Source organism: Lepidochelys kempii, chromosome 24 (genome assembly GCF_965140285.1).
Source record: "Lepidochelys kempii isolate rLepKem1 chromosome 24, rLepKem1.hap1, whole genome shotgun sequence".
Classification (NCBI taxonomy): Eukaryota; Metazoa; Chordata; order Testudines; family Cheloniidae; genus Lepidochelys; species Lepidochelys kempii.
The window spans coordinates 10,172,121-10,191,317 of NC_136403.1; the positions used below are offsets into that span (position 1 = coordinate 10,172,121).

Here is a 19,197-nt window from a genome sequence, read left to right on the forward strand (position 1 = left end):
AAGGGGCCTTCCTATAACTGCCAGTCAGACATTATTGGTCACCTTCAGTTAAGCTGCCATGGAGCTATTTCTGGGATCCGTTTCTCGTCCACCGTTTTAGGCAGGGATAATACGTTCTATAGCATTTTTCCTCCACGGATCTCAAAGAGCTTTACAAGGAAGATCGAGGAAACTGAGGCACGGAGACTCACCCAAGGTCATTGAGCGAGTCTGTGGCAGAGCTGACAACAGAACCCAGGTGCCCTGACTTAGCCAAAGCTTATCCACCGGTTTGGTGGGTTTGCTGTCACAGAGAAGGTGCAGGGCATATGACACTAATGGGCAGTAGGGGGTGCTGTGGAGCATCTTGCTTTGAGATTGGTTGGTGGACCCCTTTCCTATTGGTTCAAGGCTATTGTCTGTTTGCTGTAAATTTTGTGTGAATCCACAGTAACCTACAATGGCTTGGGGGCTGAGTGGCAGGGTCATCTTTATCAGTCTATTTGAGAGCTTGTAGAGATTAACCCCAGAGGATTTTCTGCAGAACTTACAAAGTGAAAGAGAAGTGCCATGAGCTGGGATGCAGGTGGGACACGTACATCCATGTCACCCGGGAGCAGTTGTTTTGGGTCCAAATGTCCATGGAAGTCAATCGAGTTTGGCTCAGAGGGCACTGGCCATTCAGGGTTTGGGGCATGGGACTGGAAGGGTCAAGGCCTGGCCAGACTGATTTGGGAAAGGCAGATGAGAGCTGGAACAGCATGGGCTGCGCTGGGCTGACTTGGGTTAGGAGAACTGAGCTGAGCTTCTCTGGGCATTCTTTGCATTAATGAATATGTACTGCACTAGCATAGGGGCAGCTTACCCTCAGGAAAGATAGGAACAGCTCCTCTCCCAGATCCAGGCAGAGAACCTGACTCCCCGTGTCCCCACTCTAACTACTAGACCCCACTCCTCTCCCAAAGCTGGGAATAGAACCCAGGAGTTCTAACCCACAGGCCCCCTCCTCTAACAGCACTAAGCCCCGCTTCCAGCCAGCTCTGTACCATACTCTTTTCTTTGTGCCACCCAGCTTGCTTGGGAAACGGGCAGGAAGCCAGGCTGGGCAGTTTATTATCCCTGAAGGGCTGTGTTACCCTGGCGGGACAAAAGTGCGAGAAAGGAATAAACGAAACAAAAAGAGTGGGAGAAGAAAAGGGAGAAGAGAGAAAAACAGTCAGAATGAAATGCGGGGGAGTGAATGAGAAGTGAAAGGCTTGGATGAATGGGGAGGAAACCTTCCCTGGGATGGCGTGAATGGGAGAGACCAGCAGAGAAAGGATCCCCCTGTGCACCACACTTGCAAGTTGCAGGGGCAGCCCGGAATACAGAGTGCAAAAAACTCTGCTTGCAACAACAGCGGAAAAAAGAACCCAGGAGACCGGGCCAAGAGCCGAGCCAATGATTCATTGTTTCAGGAAGACAGGCCAGCTGGGAAACGTTTCCCTTTAAAGAAACACAACAGGAATTTCCCCTTCCCAGTGGAACCCGGAGAATAGAAAAGCAGCCCGGAGAAAGGAGGTGGCCTGTGAGGTTTCTATGGAGAGAAAATGGGGCCAGGAAATGCACTTGTGTGCGCATGGTACACATGCCCTCCTTCCCCCATGGCCTGTGCACAGCTGGGGCGTAAGCAGCCTGTGGCAGGAGATGGAGTCGTGGCCACTTGAAATGAACAGTTCGTGTAGCAGTGAGATGGGGCTGGTAGCAACAGTCCCAGACTCTAGAAAGGGGTTAGATATGATCCCTGAGCCCAACACTTGGGTAGATAACGTGATGTCTGGTGAAACAGATACAGCTTTGTCAGTGGAGAGGTGCGGGGGATGTGGGGGTTGCAGAGGAGGAGACTCTCATGTCTGCAGTGGGGAGAGGGTGTGGCTGGAGAGGAAGGAGGAGGCTGTTGCTAGAAGGCAGAAGATATCCAGCGACGGGTAAGGGCAGGGGGCCTGGCTGGACCACAGCCTGGAATGATTAAACAGGGAGATCCTGAACCGAGCAGGCAGACAGTGGGGTTATCTGGGGATGGGGGTGTCTCTGTCTAGCTAACTGCCCTCAATTGTGTATAAAATTCCAGTCCTGCTCCTGGATCCAACATTTCTGGTCTACATCCGGGCACCCCCTCCCAGACTTGAGCGCTCTGAGCTCTTCCCAGCAAAAGGAGAGGGTGGGTATGGCAGGGCAAAGGGCTCTGTAGGGATTGGCTGTGGGTGCAGGCCTGGGTTTCGGGCACCACCCATCACAGGCGTGTTTGGCTCCAGGTTTATGGCTTGGGTCTCTTCTACACTGAGGGACCCTCTGTGGGAGTCGGGCTAGGATCCCAGTCTGGCTTCAGTGTTTGTTCTCGGTGAATCTGGTTATTCCAGAGGGGATGATGCTCTGTTGGACAGTGTAGAGATAGGGGCATCCAGCTTTCAGCACCCTCTAGTGTTTGTGCCAAGGACAGACGTTCTTAGCTCAGGAAATGCCTCTTGAGAGCGACAAAATAAACCCAGCTGGGCTGTTAGCAGCAAAACCTGGGGTCTCTGTCCCAAATCTTTACCAAAATCAGGGTGTGTGTATCATGGGTGGGGCTGGGACCAGGGTGAGAGTGCTATAGAAACCGCAGCCCCAGAGACATGGGGATGGAGGGAGACGTTAGAGAGATGAAGGAGTTGGATGGATCCCAGAGAACGATGCGGGGAGGGAGGAAGGGAGGGGTAGTTTCTGGAGATGGAGGAATGGATATTGGGGCATTGGATACTGGTGGCCAGACGTGATGGATAGATTCCATCCCGTGATAGGTGATCGCTGGCTGGTTACAATGGATGGATCGATACCGTGGACAGACGTATGGATTGACACACAGATTCTGTGGCAGACAGATGGATACTGGGGATGGATGGATGGATGGAGCCCCACTTTGCCCCCATGCCAGGCTGGCTAGCTGCTGGGCTCCCTGCTCCCTTTCCATCAGGAAAGGTCAGAGACAAGCTGGACCCTGACAGAACTAATCCCCGCTCTCCTCCCCCCACATGTTTCACCAGGCACCAGGTGTGTGGGATTGGGGGGGGGGGGGTGCTGCCTGGGGGAGAAGGAGAGAAAGAAGAAAACATTAAGTGAAAGAAATAGTGGTTGCCATGGCGACCGTCTTTACCGTCATGGTGGATGGCAGTTGTTTCCAGGGCAACCAAGAGGAAACGAGGTGGCTCAGTGGCGGGGGGGGGCTGGGCTCTGGGGCGATGTTGTGCCCTGTTGCCAGATCTCAGGCCTGGGGAAGCCCCCTTAGGTCCCATCTCCTCCCACGCCCAGAGCCCAGCATGAGGTCACCCCTACAGACTTCCCCAGCAGCCCAGAACTCCCAGTGGCCCCCCTTGGGGGGTCTATACCCTGCAGCCAGATCTGTTCTCTTGTCATGGAGCGACAGGGCTCCCCACCCTTCCCCTGGGGGACTCGCTGTCAGGGCTCTGAAGACTCTTCTCCCCCTCTGCCATTGCCCAGCGGGGTGGATTTAACCCTTTTCATCTCTCCCCCTAACTCATACTCCTCTCTTGCCCTCCCCCGCCCCGCTTTGAACTCCCCTCGCTCGGCCGATGTCTTTGTGGCCCCACGGGGCTGGAAAGGGAGAGGGATGAGGCTGGGGGGTAGCATGCCTGGGTGCAGGGGAAGGAGCCAGATACAGTTCCATAAATACCTGTGTGCGGTGGGGTTGTCACGAGGCGGGGGGTGTTGGTCTCATTCTACTGCGGGGGGGCATCAGATGTGATGTGTGTGTACTGGGGAGTGTCAGTACGTCTGTGTGTGCTGCGGGTGTCGGGATATGTCTTCGGGGGTATTAGATGGAGCGTGTCTCTGTCTTTCTGTCTGGGGGCTCTTATCCGTGGGGGCTGTCGGTAGATGGTTTTGTGTGTGGGTGTGTTGGGCGTGCCAGGATATGTCGCCTTTCGGGGGTGTCAATAGATGGTGGGGTGTTGGGGGTATCAGGGTAGGTGTGAGTGCTTGGGCAGAATCGGTTCATCCCTGTGTCTCTCTGCATAGGCAGCTGGGGTGCTCAGCACTCTGGGAGGGGAGGCGCCTGTGGACAGGGGTGAGTGTGCAGTGAAGTGTGACATGATTGTGTGTGTCGCGGCATCTCCAGCACTTTTGCTCTGTGCAGCTCCCATCTCTGTCAGAACCAATGAGCGTCACCTGAGTCGCAGCCCAGCCGGCCCGATCCCAGGGATGCCACAGCCCGAGTGGGCTCGCTGTGCTGTGTGTGTGCGCGTGGACATATGTGCGCGCACACGCTGAGTGACTGTGGCGTGGTATGAGCGTGCGACTGTGGAGGGTGCATGTCACTGTGTCAGGGGGTGTGTGCAGGGGAGTGGCGGGCTAGGGAGAGCAGAATGATGCTGTTTGCTCTGGGTGTGCGCCCACTTGGGCTTTGTGTCATTGTGCTGGGTGTGTGTTTGAGCGAGTTTTGGCGGGGGGTCTGTGTCTGAACTCAGAAGAGGAGTGCATCAGAGTGATGGTGTCTACGGTGTGTATGTCATTGTGTAGGGGTGTGTGAGTGTGTGGAATTTTGCAGAGTTGTGTGCTGGAGAATAATTGTGTAGGAATGTGTGTCATGTACTGATGGGGGGTCTGAGTGTAAGTGAGTAGGGGTATGAGCGTGATTGTGCCAGGGTGTGAGTGTGATTTGACAGGGCTGCGGGAATGGGTGTCATTGTGGTGGGGTGTGAGTGTGATTTGACAGGGCTGTGAGACTGGGTGTGATTGTCCCAGGGTGCGAGTGTGATTTGACAGGGCTGTGGGAATGGGTGTGATTGTGCTGGGGTGCGAGTGTGATTTGACAGGGCTGTGAGACTGGGTGTGATTGTCCCAGGGTGCGAGTGTGATTTGACAGGGCTGTGGGAATGGGTGTGATTGTGCCAGGGTGCGAGTGTGATTTGACAGGGCTGCGGGAATGGGTGTGATTGTGGTGGGGTGTGAGTGTGATTTGATAGGGCTGTGAGACTGGGTGTGATTGTCCCAGGGTGCGAGTGTGATTTGACAGGGCTATGGGAATGGGTGTGATTCTGCGGGGGTGCGAGTGTGATTTGACAGGGCTGCGGGAATGGGTGTGATTGTGCCGGGGTGCGAGTGTGATTTGACAGGGCTGCGGGAATGGGTATGATTGTGGGGGGGAGTTAGTGAGTGTGCAGGGCTTGGAGTATCCCTTAAAATAGCAGTGTAGGTGTGCATGAGTGTGTGCAGTGGGGTGTGTGAGCAAGCTGGGAGAGCTCCAGTGTCTGCGAGGGGCTCCATGTGTTGCTGCTTGGGAACATGAATCTGGGTCTGGTCACCAGCCCTGGCATCTCCTCCCTGCTGAGCAGCCTCCCAGCTAGGAACAAGTGTCACCACATGGCGTGTTTATCAGCGGGGGCGTCTTTCTTATTCAGGTCGCTGGTTCGGTGCCTCGCCTTAATCTGCCCAAAACTGTCTGAAAATCCGGCCATTCCCCCAGATCCCTAGGTCATTAATGGCTGGATTGGAGCAGAAATAACAGGGTAGCAGAATAATGAGAGAGAGCAAGAATGCAGGGGAGGGGCAGTTCATTCCAACCCTTCCCTCCGTTCTTGAAAATGAACAAACCCTTCCTCGGTGTGTGTACAGGCACACACACACACATACTCGGGCTCACCCTCCCCCCCACGCCTCCCCCAGCTCCTGCTGGGCAGTTTCATCTGGATGACAAAACCAGTGACATTTTCCCCATGGAATTGGCAGATTTCTGCCTCCTGGAACAAAACTCAGCAGCAGTAAAACCCTGGGCTCTGGCCACATTTGCCAGGAAAGCCATTGCCACTGGTGAAAACACCCCATGCCCACTAGTGAAAATTGCGCACGCATTTATGTGTGGGGATTGTTTGGGCTCCAGGCCCCACATCTCTGGGCGGATCCCAGAGCAAGCCCCGGGATTTGAACTCTAATCTCTAACCTGTGCCTCAGGCTGGAGATAACAGACCCCTCAGGGGTCTGTGCCAACCTGGAAGCAATGTCGAGCTCGGGTGGGGTTTATTAGGGGAGTTCGTTGGGGCCAAGGAAAGATCAATGGAATAGGTTCAGAACCATGGGGAATCCAGCAGCCCCGAACTTCCTGCTTTAGGATAGAAAGCTCCCAGAGTGGCTGTTATTGGATTTGGAGAAAACTGATCTTCCTATGCCCTCTGGGCATGCTCAGCTGCCAGGCAGCTATCCACAGGTGCACGCACTTGTATCCATAGGCAAACACCTATAGAGACAAACCTACAGCGCTAGACATCTCTACTTGTACACATGCTTATCACATAGGCCTGCTATACGAGCTGCCTGACAGCCCACTGCTCCCAAAACTTTGCTGGAGTCTGCACCCAAAGGGCCATGGCGCTCAGAGTGAGCTGCGTGGGCGGGTGGCAGACCTGTCAAACCTGCCCTTTAATCTTGTGCATAAGAAAGACCGGTTGGTGTCTGCTGAAATTGCTGAAGGGGAGATGACAGAGCTAAGGAGGGTCCAGTTGCTGGCTCAGAAATCTCTCGGGATCTTGTTTTCTTTTTCATTACACACCAAGCGTGTCTGCCTCGCATTGATCCTGTTACCAAGGGCAATATCTGGAAAATACTGCCCAGTGGCTGCCCACCAACAACCTGTGCCCAAGGGGACATCTTACCCCCCCGCCCTGCCCCCCCCCCTCCCCCCCCGCCATGAGAGACCATTCCTTGCCTTTAGAGCTCTGGCTGCGGGGAATTTTATATCAGTCCAATCACAGAGACAGGGGTTAGCCACAAAGTCTCTGGTCTCTGAATGGATCCCACTACTAACACCATAGAGTTTAAGGTCAGAAGAGACCACCAGATCATCCAGTCCGACCTCCATAGCACAGGCTGCCAACCTCATCAGCACCCACACCCAACAACCAAATTTAGACACCCACCCGCAAGGTCACTGCTGATCTGAGCTGAGGGAAAGTTCCTTCCTGACCCCATGTATGGTGATCAGTAAGACCCTGAGCAGGTGAGTGAGAACCAGCCAACCAAGCACCTGAGAGAGAGAATGCTGGATGCCATCCCAGAGCCCTGGCTCTCCCCATCCAGTGTCCTGTTCCCAGCTGTGGCCATCCCTGATGCTTCAGAGGAAGGAGATATAAAAAACAAACAGAGAATACATTGTGGGGGCAGCAGGGATGGGAGAATCCCTTCCTGACCCCTGCAGGCAGCCAGCTGAAACCCTGAAGCATGCGCTTTTAGGGATAGAAGACATGAACCAGAAGTGAGGCCCATGGCTGCTGAGCCCTGCCACCCACCATCGCAAGCAACCCCATCGTACAATCACACTCATAAATTTATCCCACTCTCTCTTAACGTTAATTGTTTGCTCCCAGCCCCCAACTCCTAGGAGAGGCTGTTCCAGAGCCTCCCTCTTTTGAGGGTTAGAAACAGTCTTTTAATTACCAGCCTGAATTTGTTCCTCAGTTTATATTCATTTGTTCTTATGCCAACATTGTCCTTTAGCCTAAAAGCTCTTCTCCTCCCCTGGTATTAACCCCCCGGTGTATTTAGAGAGAGCGATCATAGCCCATCTCAGCTTTCTTTTTGCTAAGAAAGCCCAACTCTTCCAGTCTCCTCTCCTAGACAGGCCTCCATTCCCCTGTCCCTCCTAGCAGCTCTGCTCTGCACCTGTCCAGGTCAAACTCATCTTTCTTGAACATGGGTGGCCAGAACTGGACACAGTATTCCAAAGGAGGTCTCCCCTGCACCTTGTACACTGGCCCTAATACTTCTCTCTCTCGCCTGAAAATGCACCAACCCTTGCTATGTTGTTCCTCTAGTTAATTACCCCCACTGTTAAAAATGCCGTATTTCCAGTCTGACTTTGTCCCACTTCATCTTCTAGCCGTGGGATCGTGTTAGACTTTTCTCGGCTAGACTGAAAAGCCCGCTCTTAAATATTTGTTCCCAGTGTAGGTTCTTTCAGGCTGTGATCAAATCACCACGTAACCTTCTCTTTGTTAAGCTAAATAGATCGAGCTCCTTGCATCTGTCACTCTCAGGCAGGTTTTCTAATCCTTTAATCGTTCCCATGGCTCTTCTCTGAGCCCTCTCCCATTTATCAACCTCCTTTGTGAACTGTGGGCACCAGAACTGGACACAGGATCTCAGCAACAGTCACACTAGTGCCAGACACAACCTGCTCTCACACTAGTGCCAGACACAACCTGCTCTCCCAGGATCTCAGCAACAGTCACACTAGTGCCAGACACAACCTGCTCTCACACTAGTGCCAGACACAACCTGCTCTCCCAGGATCTCAGCAACAGTCACACTAGTGCCAGACACAACCTGCTCTCACACTAGTGCCAGACACAACCTGCTCTCCCAGGATCTCAGCAACAGTCACACTAGTGCCAGACACAACCTGCTCTCACACTAGTGCCAGACACAACCTGCTCTCCCAGGATCTCAGCAACAGTCACACAACATAACCAGACACAATAACCTCTCTGCTCCTACTCGAGATTCCCGTGTTTATGCATCCAATGATCGCATTAGCTCTTTTGGCCACAACATCACAGTGGGAGCTCACGTTCAGCTGATTATCCACCACAATCCCCAAATCTTTTTTAGCACTGCTTCCCAGGGTAGTGTCCCCCATTCTGTAAGTACGGTTACACTCTTCCTAGATGTATCCTTGCATTTATTAAATGCATTTTGTTTGCTTACGCCCAGTTTATCAAGCGCTCCAGATTGCGCTGTGACAGTGACCTGTCCTCTTCATTATTTACCACTTCAATTTTTGTGTCAGCTGCAAACTTTATCAGGCATGATTTTATTGATACAAATGTTAAATAGGGTAGGGCCAAGAACTGATTCCCTGCGGGAGCCCTCTGAAAACTCACCCACTAGATGATGATTCCCCATTTACAGTTACATTTTGAGACTAATCATTTAGCCAGCTTTTAATCCATTTACTGACTGCAGTGTTAATTCTATATCGTTCTAGATTTTTAATCAAAATGTAATGTGGGATCACGTCAAACACTTTGCAGAAGTCTAAGTATATTACAACAACACTGTTTACCTTTATCAACAAAACATGTAATCTCATCAAAAACAGATATCACGTTAGTCTGACAGGATCTATATTTCATAAACCCATGTTGATTGGCATTAATTATATTACCCTCCTTTCATTCTCTAAATTCTAAACTTAATTCTCTCTCCTTCTCTGTCGCTTCCAACTGATAAGCCGCCAGCTTGTAGCAGAAATTATTATCATGAGGCCCAAAGTACATGACTTTGCACTTGGTATAATTGAATTTCATTCCATTTGTGTCACTCCTGTCTCCAAAATGATCTAACAATTCTTGTATAATATTCCGGCCCTCCTCTGTATGGGCGATGCCTCCCCTCCTTGAATCATCAGCAGATTTCATTAGCACGCTCCTGCAAGGTCATTCGTAAAAATATGGACTCAGATCAGTCCCAAGATTGATGCTTGAGGGACTCCATTGGTAACCTCCCTCCAGTCTGATCTTTCACCTTTCAGCACATCCCATAGGAACAGGCTAATCACCGGTTCTGTGAAAAAGCATTTCCTCTGATCACTTGTGAATTTTCCCCTTTCCTATGTCAGTGACTGTCTCTCGTTCTCTGTTTTGAAACAGGGAGAACAGCAGCCCTGGATCTCCCTTCTCAATCCCATTCAGGGTTTTATCACATCCCCTCTCTAAGGGGAGCAGTCCTGATCTCTTCACTGCCATCAGAGGAGTATCCCCAGGCTCCAAGCATCCCCCAGTTGGTGTTGGACACAGAGACAAAACCCAAGGGGTTCAACCAATCAGACGTTTACTGCAACCTCCCAGAGACCGCACCATGACTGGATCCAGTCTGTTCCCTTGCTGGAGAGCGGGTCCCTTAGCAACACAGAGTCTGGGCCCCCAGCATTGCAGGCCTAGTACACCAAGCAGGAACCAAACCCCCAAAGCACAGGCCTCCGCCATTGTAGTTGCTCCTCCGGCTGTACGGCAGTAGAAGGCTGTTGTAGAAGTGGGGGTCGGCTGGGGTGGGTGGGGCACGGAATACACCTCAGTATAGAAGGGCTTTGGCCCTGCCATCTCCTGGGTGAAGCACACCTTGCCTCCCAGCCCTGTTCCCCTGCCCCCTAGGCAGCTCAATTTTGCCTACCTGCTCCCCTCTTCCTGCTTGCTGTGTCTGTACCTAGGTCCTTGGAAGCCTCCTTCACGCGCCCCCTGCTCGCAGCAGGTGGAATTGAACCTGGAGGGGTTCTGTGTGGGGGCCATTGGGCACGGACAGGCCTTGGGGTTCTCGCAGGCTCAGAGGAAGTCCTATAGATGGTTAGTGCAGGGACTTGGCTAGCACTGCGTATGCTTAGCACTGTCTGCAGGGGGGGCCGGCATCACCCAGGGGATGGGCTTAGGGGTAAGTTCCCAGCTCTGCCATTATTTTAAGGCAAGTCGGGGGAAATCCCAACCCCCTTCGTGCCTCAGTTTCCCCATCTGTAGCAGGGGCTCATGTCGAGCACTCAGCAGTGCAGGGGCTGCTATCCCTGCCCTCCCTCATCATTGCAGCCTGGACGCTCCCTACCCTGGTGCTGCCGGCTCCCGGCACGGAGCTGCTGAATCTTTCCGCCAAGGGTTTAATTTTTAAAGGCAGCTGCGCGAGGACAGGAGCCTTATGGTCTGTGGGCCTGATCCTGGGCCGAGTCCCCAGAGACTTGCCCTCCCCCCATGCCGCCCCCACCAGCAGGCCTGTCAGAAGGAACCTGTCTAGAGCAGAATTGGGGGCTCAGTCTCTGTGGCCCAGTGGGTCCTTGGTCCCCTCTGCACCAGAGAAGTGCCGTGGAGTTGAGAGGGAGGGAGGCACTGGGCTGGGTGTCCTGAGGTGACCTAGGGAAGTCCCTATGTCTGTCTTCTCTGTTCAGATTGTCTGGGGCAGGGACTGAGTCTATACAGCACCTGGCACAATGGGGCCCTTGTCTCAGCCCCTAGGCACTTCCAAGTGGTAGATCCCAGTGACAGTGTTAATGTATCTGGGGTCAGGGGTTAGCTGGGCCAATGGCGTTTCTGATGTGGACACGTGGGACCTGGGCCTAGACCACCCCAAATTCATTGCCCGGGGCACTGGGCTGAAACCCCTCCCAGCTGGCTGCACCCGGTGGCGTTGGCAAGGTGAGGTGGCTCTTGGCTCGGAGGAGGGCTGGTGGAGACCCTGGCCTGCCGGGACTGGGTCTAACCGGGCCGCTGTCCGTGTGCTCCCCCTGCAGCGGGATGGCGGAGTATTGCAGCCTGCTGGAGGAGCTGGCGGAGAACATCACCAACGAGGACCTGGACCAGCTGAAGTCGGCCTGCAAGGAGGACATCCCCAGTGAGAAGCACGAGGAGATCACCACAAGCAAAGACTGGTTCAGCTTCCTGGAGAAGCACAACAAGCTGGACAAAGGTGAGCGTGTGCACGGCTCACGCCGCTCAGTCCCGCTAGCCCAGCCCTGTGCTGCCGCCACACCCAGTTCTGCTCACGCCCCTCGTGCCTGACCCCTGATCCTGGACCACGGGCCGCCCAGCAGGCTGCTTGGTGAGCTTTGACTCCCTGACCCAGTGTCCGTGCTGCCCAACACGGTTATTGTTTGGCCCACTCCTCTTGAGGGCTTTGTCCCAGTGGCTGGGTCCCTGTTGATAGAAGCTGGGGATGGAAGGACAGATAGATCTGATGGATGGATGGATGGATGCTTCAGTGATCCGTCCCTCTCCATCAATGCCCCCTCCCCTGTATCTCTCTCTCTCTCTCTGAGGGACGGCTCGGGGGTATTTTATGCCCTGGGGCTGGAGCCCGCCCTCAGCGAATGGCTGGTGAGGATGGATATTTCCATAGCTCATTCCTTTGTCCAAGGGTTGCAGCTCACATGCATGGATCCCCTGGCCCAGCACTGAGATGCAGCCACTTCTGGGGTGGGACCTGGCAGTTTGTTTCACCAACGCAGCACAAGAGTTCAGGTCTGGGAGTGAAAAATAGTTCCCTGAACAACTGAAACCATGATCTGATTCTCCCCTCTCAGAGTGGGGCCAGGACACCTGGGTTTCTCCCCCCCCGTGCCATGGGACCTTTAATGACATCTTTTATAGGGCAACACCCACCTGCCAAAGGATCACCCACACTGCAGCTTGCAGACGAAGGAGGGCTCCCATCCATGTGCAAGGGGGGCTAATGGAGGTGTCCCACCCAGTTCCTCACTGGGGCTTTTGAGCAAAGTGACATGACCCACCCAACACCCTGGGAACCCATATGGAGCCCAGTGCATGCTGGGACAGCCCTTTGTGGGGGCCGGCACATCAGCTCCTGGTGGAAATGGCCAATTCACACCAGCCACGGGCTGATCTCAGGAGCTCTGTGTCTGTGAGGTGGCCCATGCATCCACATGGCGCTTTGCAGCAGCTGCAGGGAGAATACCAGCTGCATCACCCCAGGAAGCAGATTGCCAGCCCCTGCCCCAGGGTCTCCACCAGCCCTCCTTCCCCACCCAGGGAGACCTGAAGGTGAAAGCAGCCCAGCCCAGCAGCCTTGGGAACAGCCTGTCCCAGTTCCCAGGAAAGACAGTGACTCAGCAGGCCCAGCCAGGAGACATGAGATGTGTTACACGGAGGTGAAAGTGGTACATGGCGTGTGTGTGTGCATCTGAAGGGGGGGAGGCTCTGCTCCCCAGGGTGCAGAGGAGAGCATGCACACCGAGCACCGACAGACTGAGCCCTTTCCCTGTCTGTCTGAGGGGGGTCGGTCCCCTTCCTGCAGGCTTTGCATTGTGAGGAGCTGGCTAGTTATCACTGCAGCCTGGATGCAGAGCTGAGCGTAGGCTCTGTACAACAAGGTGCCAGTGGGGATTCTCCTGTAGCTCGGGCGAGAGGAGCCTGGGCATTTGGAGCAGGAGGAGCCGTCCCCCAGGCAGCCATGAAATTCCAAGTGAGCTCAGCCCAGAAAGAGACGTGAAGTGCTAGGCAGGGCTGGGATTGTTTGCAGTGAGGCAAAACGCAGCACAAACCTGAGTGATTTCAGTTTCCCAAGGGAAGGGTGATGGTGTCCCCATTATACAGATGGGGAAACTGAGGCACAGCAGCTTGGTGGGTGCTGCGCTGCAGGAGGTGCTGCCGTCTTTCAGATGAGAGAGAGAACAGCTGCCAAGGCCCTTGTTGCTGGGCTCAGAATATCAGCCCCTCTGGGTCGTTTTCTTTCCGGCTCCCTGCAGTCCCAGTCAGAGAGGGGATTTGCCAATGCTCTTCAATCCCGACCCACAGCTCCCTGCTATCCCAGCCCTGGGCTCCCCCCACAGCTCTGCTGGTGCCCCATAATCCTGACCCGCAGCCCCCTGCTAGCCCAGCCCTGGTCTCCCCCCCACCCCCAGCTCTGCCTGTGCCCCTCAATCCTGACCCACAGCCCCCTGCTATCCCAGCCCTGGTCTCCCCCCTCCCCCCACCACCACATTCACAGCTCTACCGATGCCCCTCAATCCCTCAATCCCGCTGCTAGCCCAGCCCTGGCCTCCCGCCGCCCCCACAGCTCCGCCGGTGCCCATGCTGAGCGCTTGTGGCTTTTCTCTTCCACTCCCGGGGAAAGCACAGCATCTCCTGTCTCATTGTTAAAGGAAACTCAGGTCAGTGCAACCTGCCTCCCGAGCGGGAGGAGACATGACCGGCCTGTGCCCACACGCAGTTACACGGGGCGGGTTCAGTGCGGTGAGCCGAGGCGCTGGGTGTGAGGGGATGGGACAACATGACCCCCGGCTGGGCTCACACACTGTTTGGGGTCTGACCCCCCAGCCCGGGGCGGTCATGCCGGCCCTCGGGGCTCTGGCTCCGGCTCTGTTCGAGGCAGCGTCTGATCTGGTCCCTGCGTGTGTGCGGGACCCTGAGTAGAGAGCGGCTGCCACAGCTGCTCTCTGGCTCAGCTGGGCGTTGGGCTCCCTCCCCCACCTCTGGGTCTCGGTCCCCGATTTTGGGTTTGGGGGAGCCAGTTGCACCCATGTGCACGTGGGGAAGACTCTCACCCTCCCTCCCCCGCCCCTGCTGGGCTTTCATCCCTTCTCCCCTCCCCCCCCTCCCCCCGCCAGGCTTTCACCCCCCCCATCCCCGCTGGGCTCTCACCCCCATGCTGTGCCCACACAGACAACCTCTCGTACATCGAGCACATCTTTGAGATCTCGCGGCGCCCGGACCTGCTGACCGTGGTGGTGGCATACCGCACCCAGGTGCTGAAGATATCCGAGGAGGACGAGGTGGACACCAAGCTGACCCGCATCCCCAGCGCCAAGAAGTACAAAGGTCAGAGCCCCCCCCTACACACGCTAGGGCAAGACCATCCCCCACCCATGGGACACGAGACCCCGGGGCCCCCTCCTCTCAGGGCTTGGCTGGGATGTGAGATGCCCCCAGCGTCCCTTTCTGGGTGCTGCTGCAGGGGTGGCAGGAGATGTGGGGCGCTGGGCCCTGCCTGGGGTTATTGGGAAAGGCCAGACGCTGGGGAGATGGGCGTTTCCCAGCAGCCAGGGTGTGGGGGAGCAGTGTGAGAGACTTGGGGTGGGATGTTTGTGGAGGGGTGCAGGGTGACAGCAGGGTTGCCAACTTTCTATCACTAATTTTATTCTGCCTCCCTCCGTGGCTCACTCTCCTCCACCCTCATTCACTTTCACTGGGCTGGGGCAGGGGGTTGGGATGTGGGAGGGGGTGAGGGCTCTAAATGGGGGTACGGGCTCTGGGGTGGGGCCAGAAATGAGGGGTTCAGGGAGCCGGGGGGGGGGCTTTGGGCTGGAGCAGGGAGTTGGGGTGCAGGAAGGGGGAGGGTTCAAGCTCTGGGGTGTGGCTGGGGATGAGGGGTTTGGGGTGCAGGAGGGGGCTCCAGGCTGGGGGTTGGTGCTGAGGGATTTAGAGTGTGGGAGCAGGCTGCAGGTTGAGGCAGCGGGTTGATGTGCAGGTGGGGTGAGGGCTCTGGGGTCCAGGAGGGGGCTCTGGGTTTGGGGGGGGCTCATGACTGGGGGTTGGGGTGCAGGAGGGGTTACAGGCTCTGGGCTGGGACTGGGGATGAGGAGTTTGGGGTGCAGGAGGGGACTCTGGGTTTTGGGGGGCTCAGGGCTGGGGCAGGGAGTTGGGGCGTGGGCTTACCTCAGGCAGCTCCTGGTCAGCGGAGCAGCAGGGCTAAGGCAGGTTGCCGGCCCGGAAGCAGCCAGCAGGTCCAGCTCCTAGGTGGTGGTGGGGACAGGAGGCTCCGTGGCATGCACTGCTCTCACCTGCAGGCACCTCCTCCCCAGCTCCCATTGCCCAGAAACCGGCCAGTGGGAGTGCGGAGCCAGTGCTTGGGGCAGGGGCAGCACGCGGAGCCCCGTGGTCTCCCCTGCCTAGGAGCCGAACCTGCTGCTGGCCACTTCTGGGGCGCAGTACGGAGCCAGGACAGGTAGGGACTAGCCTGCCTTAGCGCCACAGCACCGCCGACCAGACTTTTAACAGCCCGGTCGGCAGTGCTGACCGGAGCCACCAGGGTCCCTTTTCCACCGGGTGTACTGGTCAAAAACCGGACACCTGGTCACCCTGGGCAACAGGCACTGGGGAGACAGGGCCGGTCTTTGCCACAGTCTCCCTCCTTTCCCCCCCCCCAGGCCCCTGCTGAGATAGCCCCACCTCCTCCTCTGGGCCCCGGCAGGATGGAACCACAGTAACCAGGCCAGCGCCTCATCCTCCCGCGACACCCCCAGTGCCTGGAGTTGCCAGTGGGGCTGCGGGATGGGCTGGGGGCTGGGGGGAGTACTGCCTGGTGCTGGCTCCCTGGGATTCAAGTAGCAGCAATGTCTCTCTGGGCTTGGATCCCCCCTGCAGGGACTGAGTGATGGGGGAGGGTGGGGGGCTGAGTGACCTTGCTGAAGGAGGACTAGACCTCCCAGTAAGGATCCAGACGGCCAGGCTGCCCCTCTCCCAGGGGCACTTAGCCTGGACCTGGGAACCCGAGCACTGGGCTAGGGGATGGGCCCTCCCTTCCACTGCCCAGATTTAACTCTTCCCCTGGACCTGGCTGGGGCTGGGCGACCCAGCCAGGCGGGGGCTGCTGTCCCAACTGGTGTGACAGACCCGAACAGTCCCACAGGGCAGCAAGGGTCCTGCCTGGCACTAGCCCCTTGGTTGCAGCAGGGTCACAAGGATGCATCCTTCCTCCCTATGCGATTTCCACGGAGAGCCCCACGTGGGTCTATGGGCGGTGGAGGAAGGGGCCATTCCTGGGGTTCCCCAATCTGAGCCTTGTTTCAGGGGCATGGAGCCACCTGCCGGCGCTCAACCCCAGGACGTGTCCAGAACTGAGCAGGGCCCCAGGCCTGGAACCCCGCTCCTGGGACTGCCGCCCCTGCCGTCGTGCATGGCAGCCTCTTAGCCAGCAGCCGCAAGAGGCCTTTAGCGGCTGCGTGGGATGCCACCAGGGGGTTACGTCTCTCACAGTCCTACAGAGCCCATGGCAGGCCAGCCTATGGGTTAAATGTTGGGGGGGGGGCAATGAGGAAATCCTCCCCCCCAGCACCCGCATTCACTCTCCTCCCCTGTCTCTCTGCAGACATCATCCGGCAGCCCTCGGAAGAAGAGATCATCAAACTGGCCCCCCCACCCAAGAAAGCCTGAGTGGGGGGGCGGAGGAGGAAGAAGGGGTCGGCTGCCAGACCCACCACTCCCCCCCCCCGCTCTGCCACCGTCATCCCCACCCCGCCAGCCCGGCTTGCCCCCCCTCCCCCGCCACTCCTCACCTTCTGCCACCCAATGGTGGGGGGAGAGCTTTGGCCACTAACACAGTCTTAATGCCCCCCCTCCCCAGCATGTGTCTGGCCTTTGGGATGGGAGGGCTGATACCGATGAGCCCCGGGAGAGGGGCTGGGCTGCTTGGGTCGGGGTGGGATGGGGGGCGGGGGGGGCGGACATTCCTATGCAAGCAGAGATCCATGCCTCCCACTCCCCCAGGCCGGGTTTGCCCTCGACTCATGCATGCCCCCTTGTTAGGGGAGATGGGGCTGGATCCGAAGGGAACATCCCCCAGAGGAGAACCCGGAGCAAGCCGAGGAAGGAAAAGAGAGAGCGGGGCGGCAGGGAAAGTAGGAATGGAGGGAGAGTGGGGGGGGGCAGTGGGGTCCCCAAGCGGGTAACTCACTGTGAAGCAAAGGGCGGGGCTAGCACGGTTAAAGGGCTCTGGTGTGATGGGAGCTGTGGGTTGGCGGGGCAGGGCTTGGGGAGAGCAGACTCACCCAGTTGGTGTGACCGGGGGGAGCTGTCCCACTGGCCCAGCAGCCCCTCCCCCCGCAGCTCTAGTCCCTCTCAGGATCAGGCCCTTCAACTGTTCCAGGACCCGTTCCCCAAAAGCAGCCGGGGAGGCCGTGCCGCAGCAGGGGGGAAGGGACTGGAGCGTTGTGTCCAATCCCCGGGGCCTGGGCCCAGCTTGTGAGCACCCTCCCCACTCCCTGCACCGAGGAGCCCAGCACGGGCAGGCGCCCTCCCAGAAACCATGCGAAGGAGCTGCCAGGCCCCTCCCAATCACAGCTGAGGAAGGGTCCCCACGGTGGGTGAGGGACAGCCCTGTGGTCAGGGTAGGGAATCCAGACCTGGGTAAAGCCCAGGGCCTAGGTTGGGGCAGGGGTATTGGGTAGAAATACCAGCCCCCACCCCATCAGTGTCAGCTCCCCATCCTCTCTCCAGTCAGTCCGCCCCCAGAGCACACCCACAGACTCTCCTGGGGTTTTGTGCACACGTGCTGGCAAAAAAGCACCCTTTGTGCCCACAGGCACACTCGTGAACACACACACTCGTGCACACACGCTCATGCTCGCACACCCAAGCACACGCTCTCTTGCATTTGCACACTTGTGCAGTCACATATGCACACACTTGTGCCTTTGCGCACACACAGACCTTCCCACAACTACATGTGCTTGTGAATTTTGCACATGTAGCCCCTCGCCTCCCCCATTATTTCTCCCCACCCCTCGTCACAGGGCTGGGAGGTGGGCCCTGTGAATGAGGCTGCGAAGGGAGCTGGAGCTGGCCAGTCCCATGTGGGTACCGGCCATGTGGCTGACAGATCAGGGTCCCAGATGGAGAGAGGATGGGGTCCCCTAAGAGTTGGGAAGGGCGGGGAGGGCAGGAGATGCCCCAGCTCAGCTGGTACCAGTTTGCTTTGTTTCTGGGGGTGCCAACAAAAGGCAGCGGGACCTGAGCACATGGGCCCTCGGAGGGGGATGTTCCATTGGGGTCTCCCCAGCGCTGTTTGCTCAGGGTCACCCTGCGTCAGTGCTTGTATCTGTATTTTGTTCACAGCAGCTATGAGTGCCGGGGGGGAAGGGAGAGGGGGGGTACGGGGGGGGGTATGTTGGGGGGGAGGGGGCCTTTGCCGTGACCCCGTTTATCTGCTCTTAACTCTGTGCCTTTCCTCCATAGCATGGATGGAAACTCACCACGCCCTCCCTGCTCACTCCACCAGGCCTTCCTTTCCAGCCGGGCGGCTGCTCTTCATCACCCCCTGCTGGTGGGGGTGGCACTGCCCGTCCCCCACACCCCTTTGCTGGACGGAACATTGGTGGCCTGAAGGTTCTGGAATGTTCAGCCAAAGTTCCTTCCACTTTGCAAATGGCCGGGGGCAGCAGCTGCTCAGGGCCAGGGGCGGGGGCAGGGGGGAGATTCCAGACAGCAGGGGCCACTGGAGGGAGGAGCAGCCTGGCTCCCAGGCTTTGGGGTCCTTCTCCATTTGGGACCCCAACACTAAACCTGCCCCCAAACACCCCTTTCCCCATTAGCCAGCTGACCCTGACAAGTGCTGAGCTGCCCTGGGTACCTCTAGTGTGGCCCTTTGGGCCCACTCTGTCCTGGGATGCTGAGCTGCCCTTATCTCCTAAGGACTTGAAGGAGTTGAGGGTGCTCAGCACTTCAGGGGACGAAGCCCTGAGCGTGTAGGGCTAGCAGGTGAGCCCATGCATCGTAACTGGGAGTCCACACTCATGATGTGATCAGCTGTCGTGATATGGGGCCGGGGCAGCCACCAAGATCCAGTGCCCTCTGGGGCAGCCGTCATGATGTTCCACCCTCTCCTGGGAGTGCCGAACGCTCCCCTAGTGCCAGGGGAGAAGGCAAAGCCAAGTGACCTCCCTGGGGGCTCCCCCTTCATAGGAGCAGAGCTATCACTTGGGAG

General features: G+C 57.1%; 1 protein-coding gene across 1 annotated transcript in view; it reads left to right on the forward strand.

The window, feature by feature from the left end:
• PEA15 (proliferation and apoptosis adaptor protein 15) overlaps positions 1-16,740 on the forward strand; it is a 40,713-nt gene extending 23,973 nt beyond the window's left edge. The window contains exons 2-4 of the mRNA XM_073322645.2: positions 11,273-11,448; positions 14,160-14,315; positions 16,585-16,740. Of these exons, the coding sequence (XP_073178746.1) occupies positions 11,277-11,448; positions 14,160-14,315; positions 16,585-16,649 (393 nt within the window). The 5' untranslated portion in view covers positions 11,273-11,276 and the 3' untranslated portion in view covers positions 16,650-16,740. The remainder of the gene's footprint in view (positions 1-11,272; positions 11,449-14,159; positions 14,316-16,584) is intronic.
• The last annotated feature ends 2,457 nt before the right edge of the window (positions 16,741-19,197 follow it).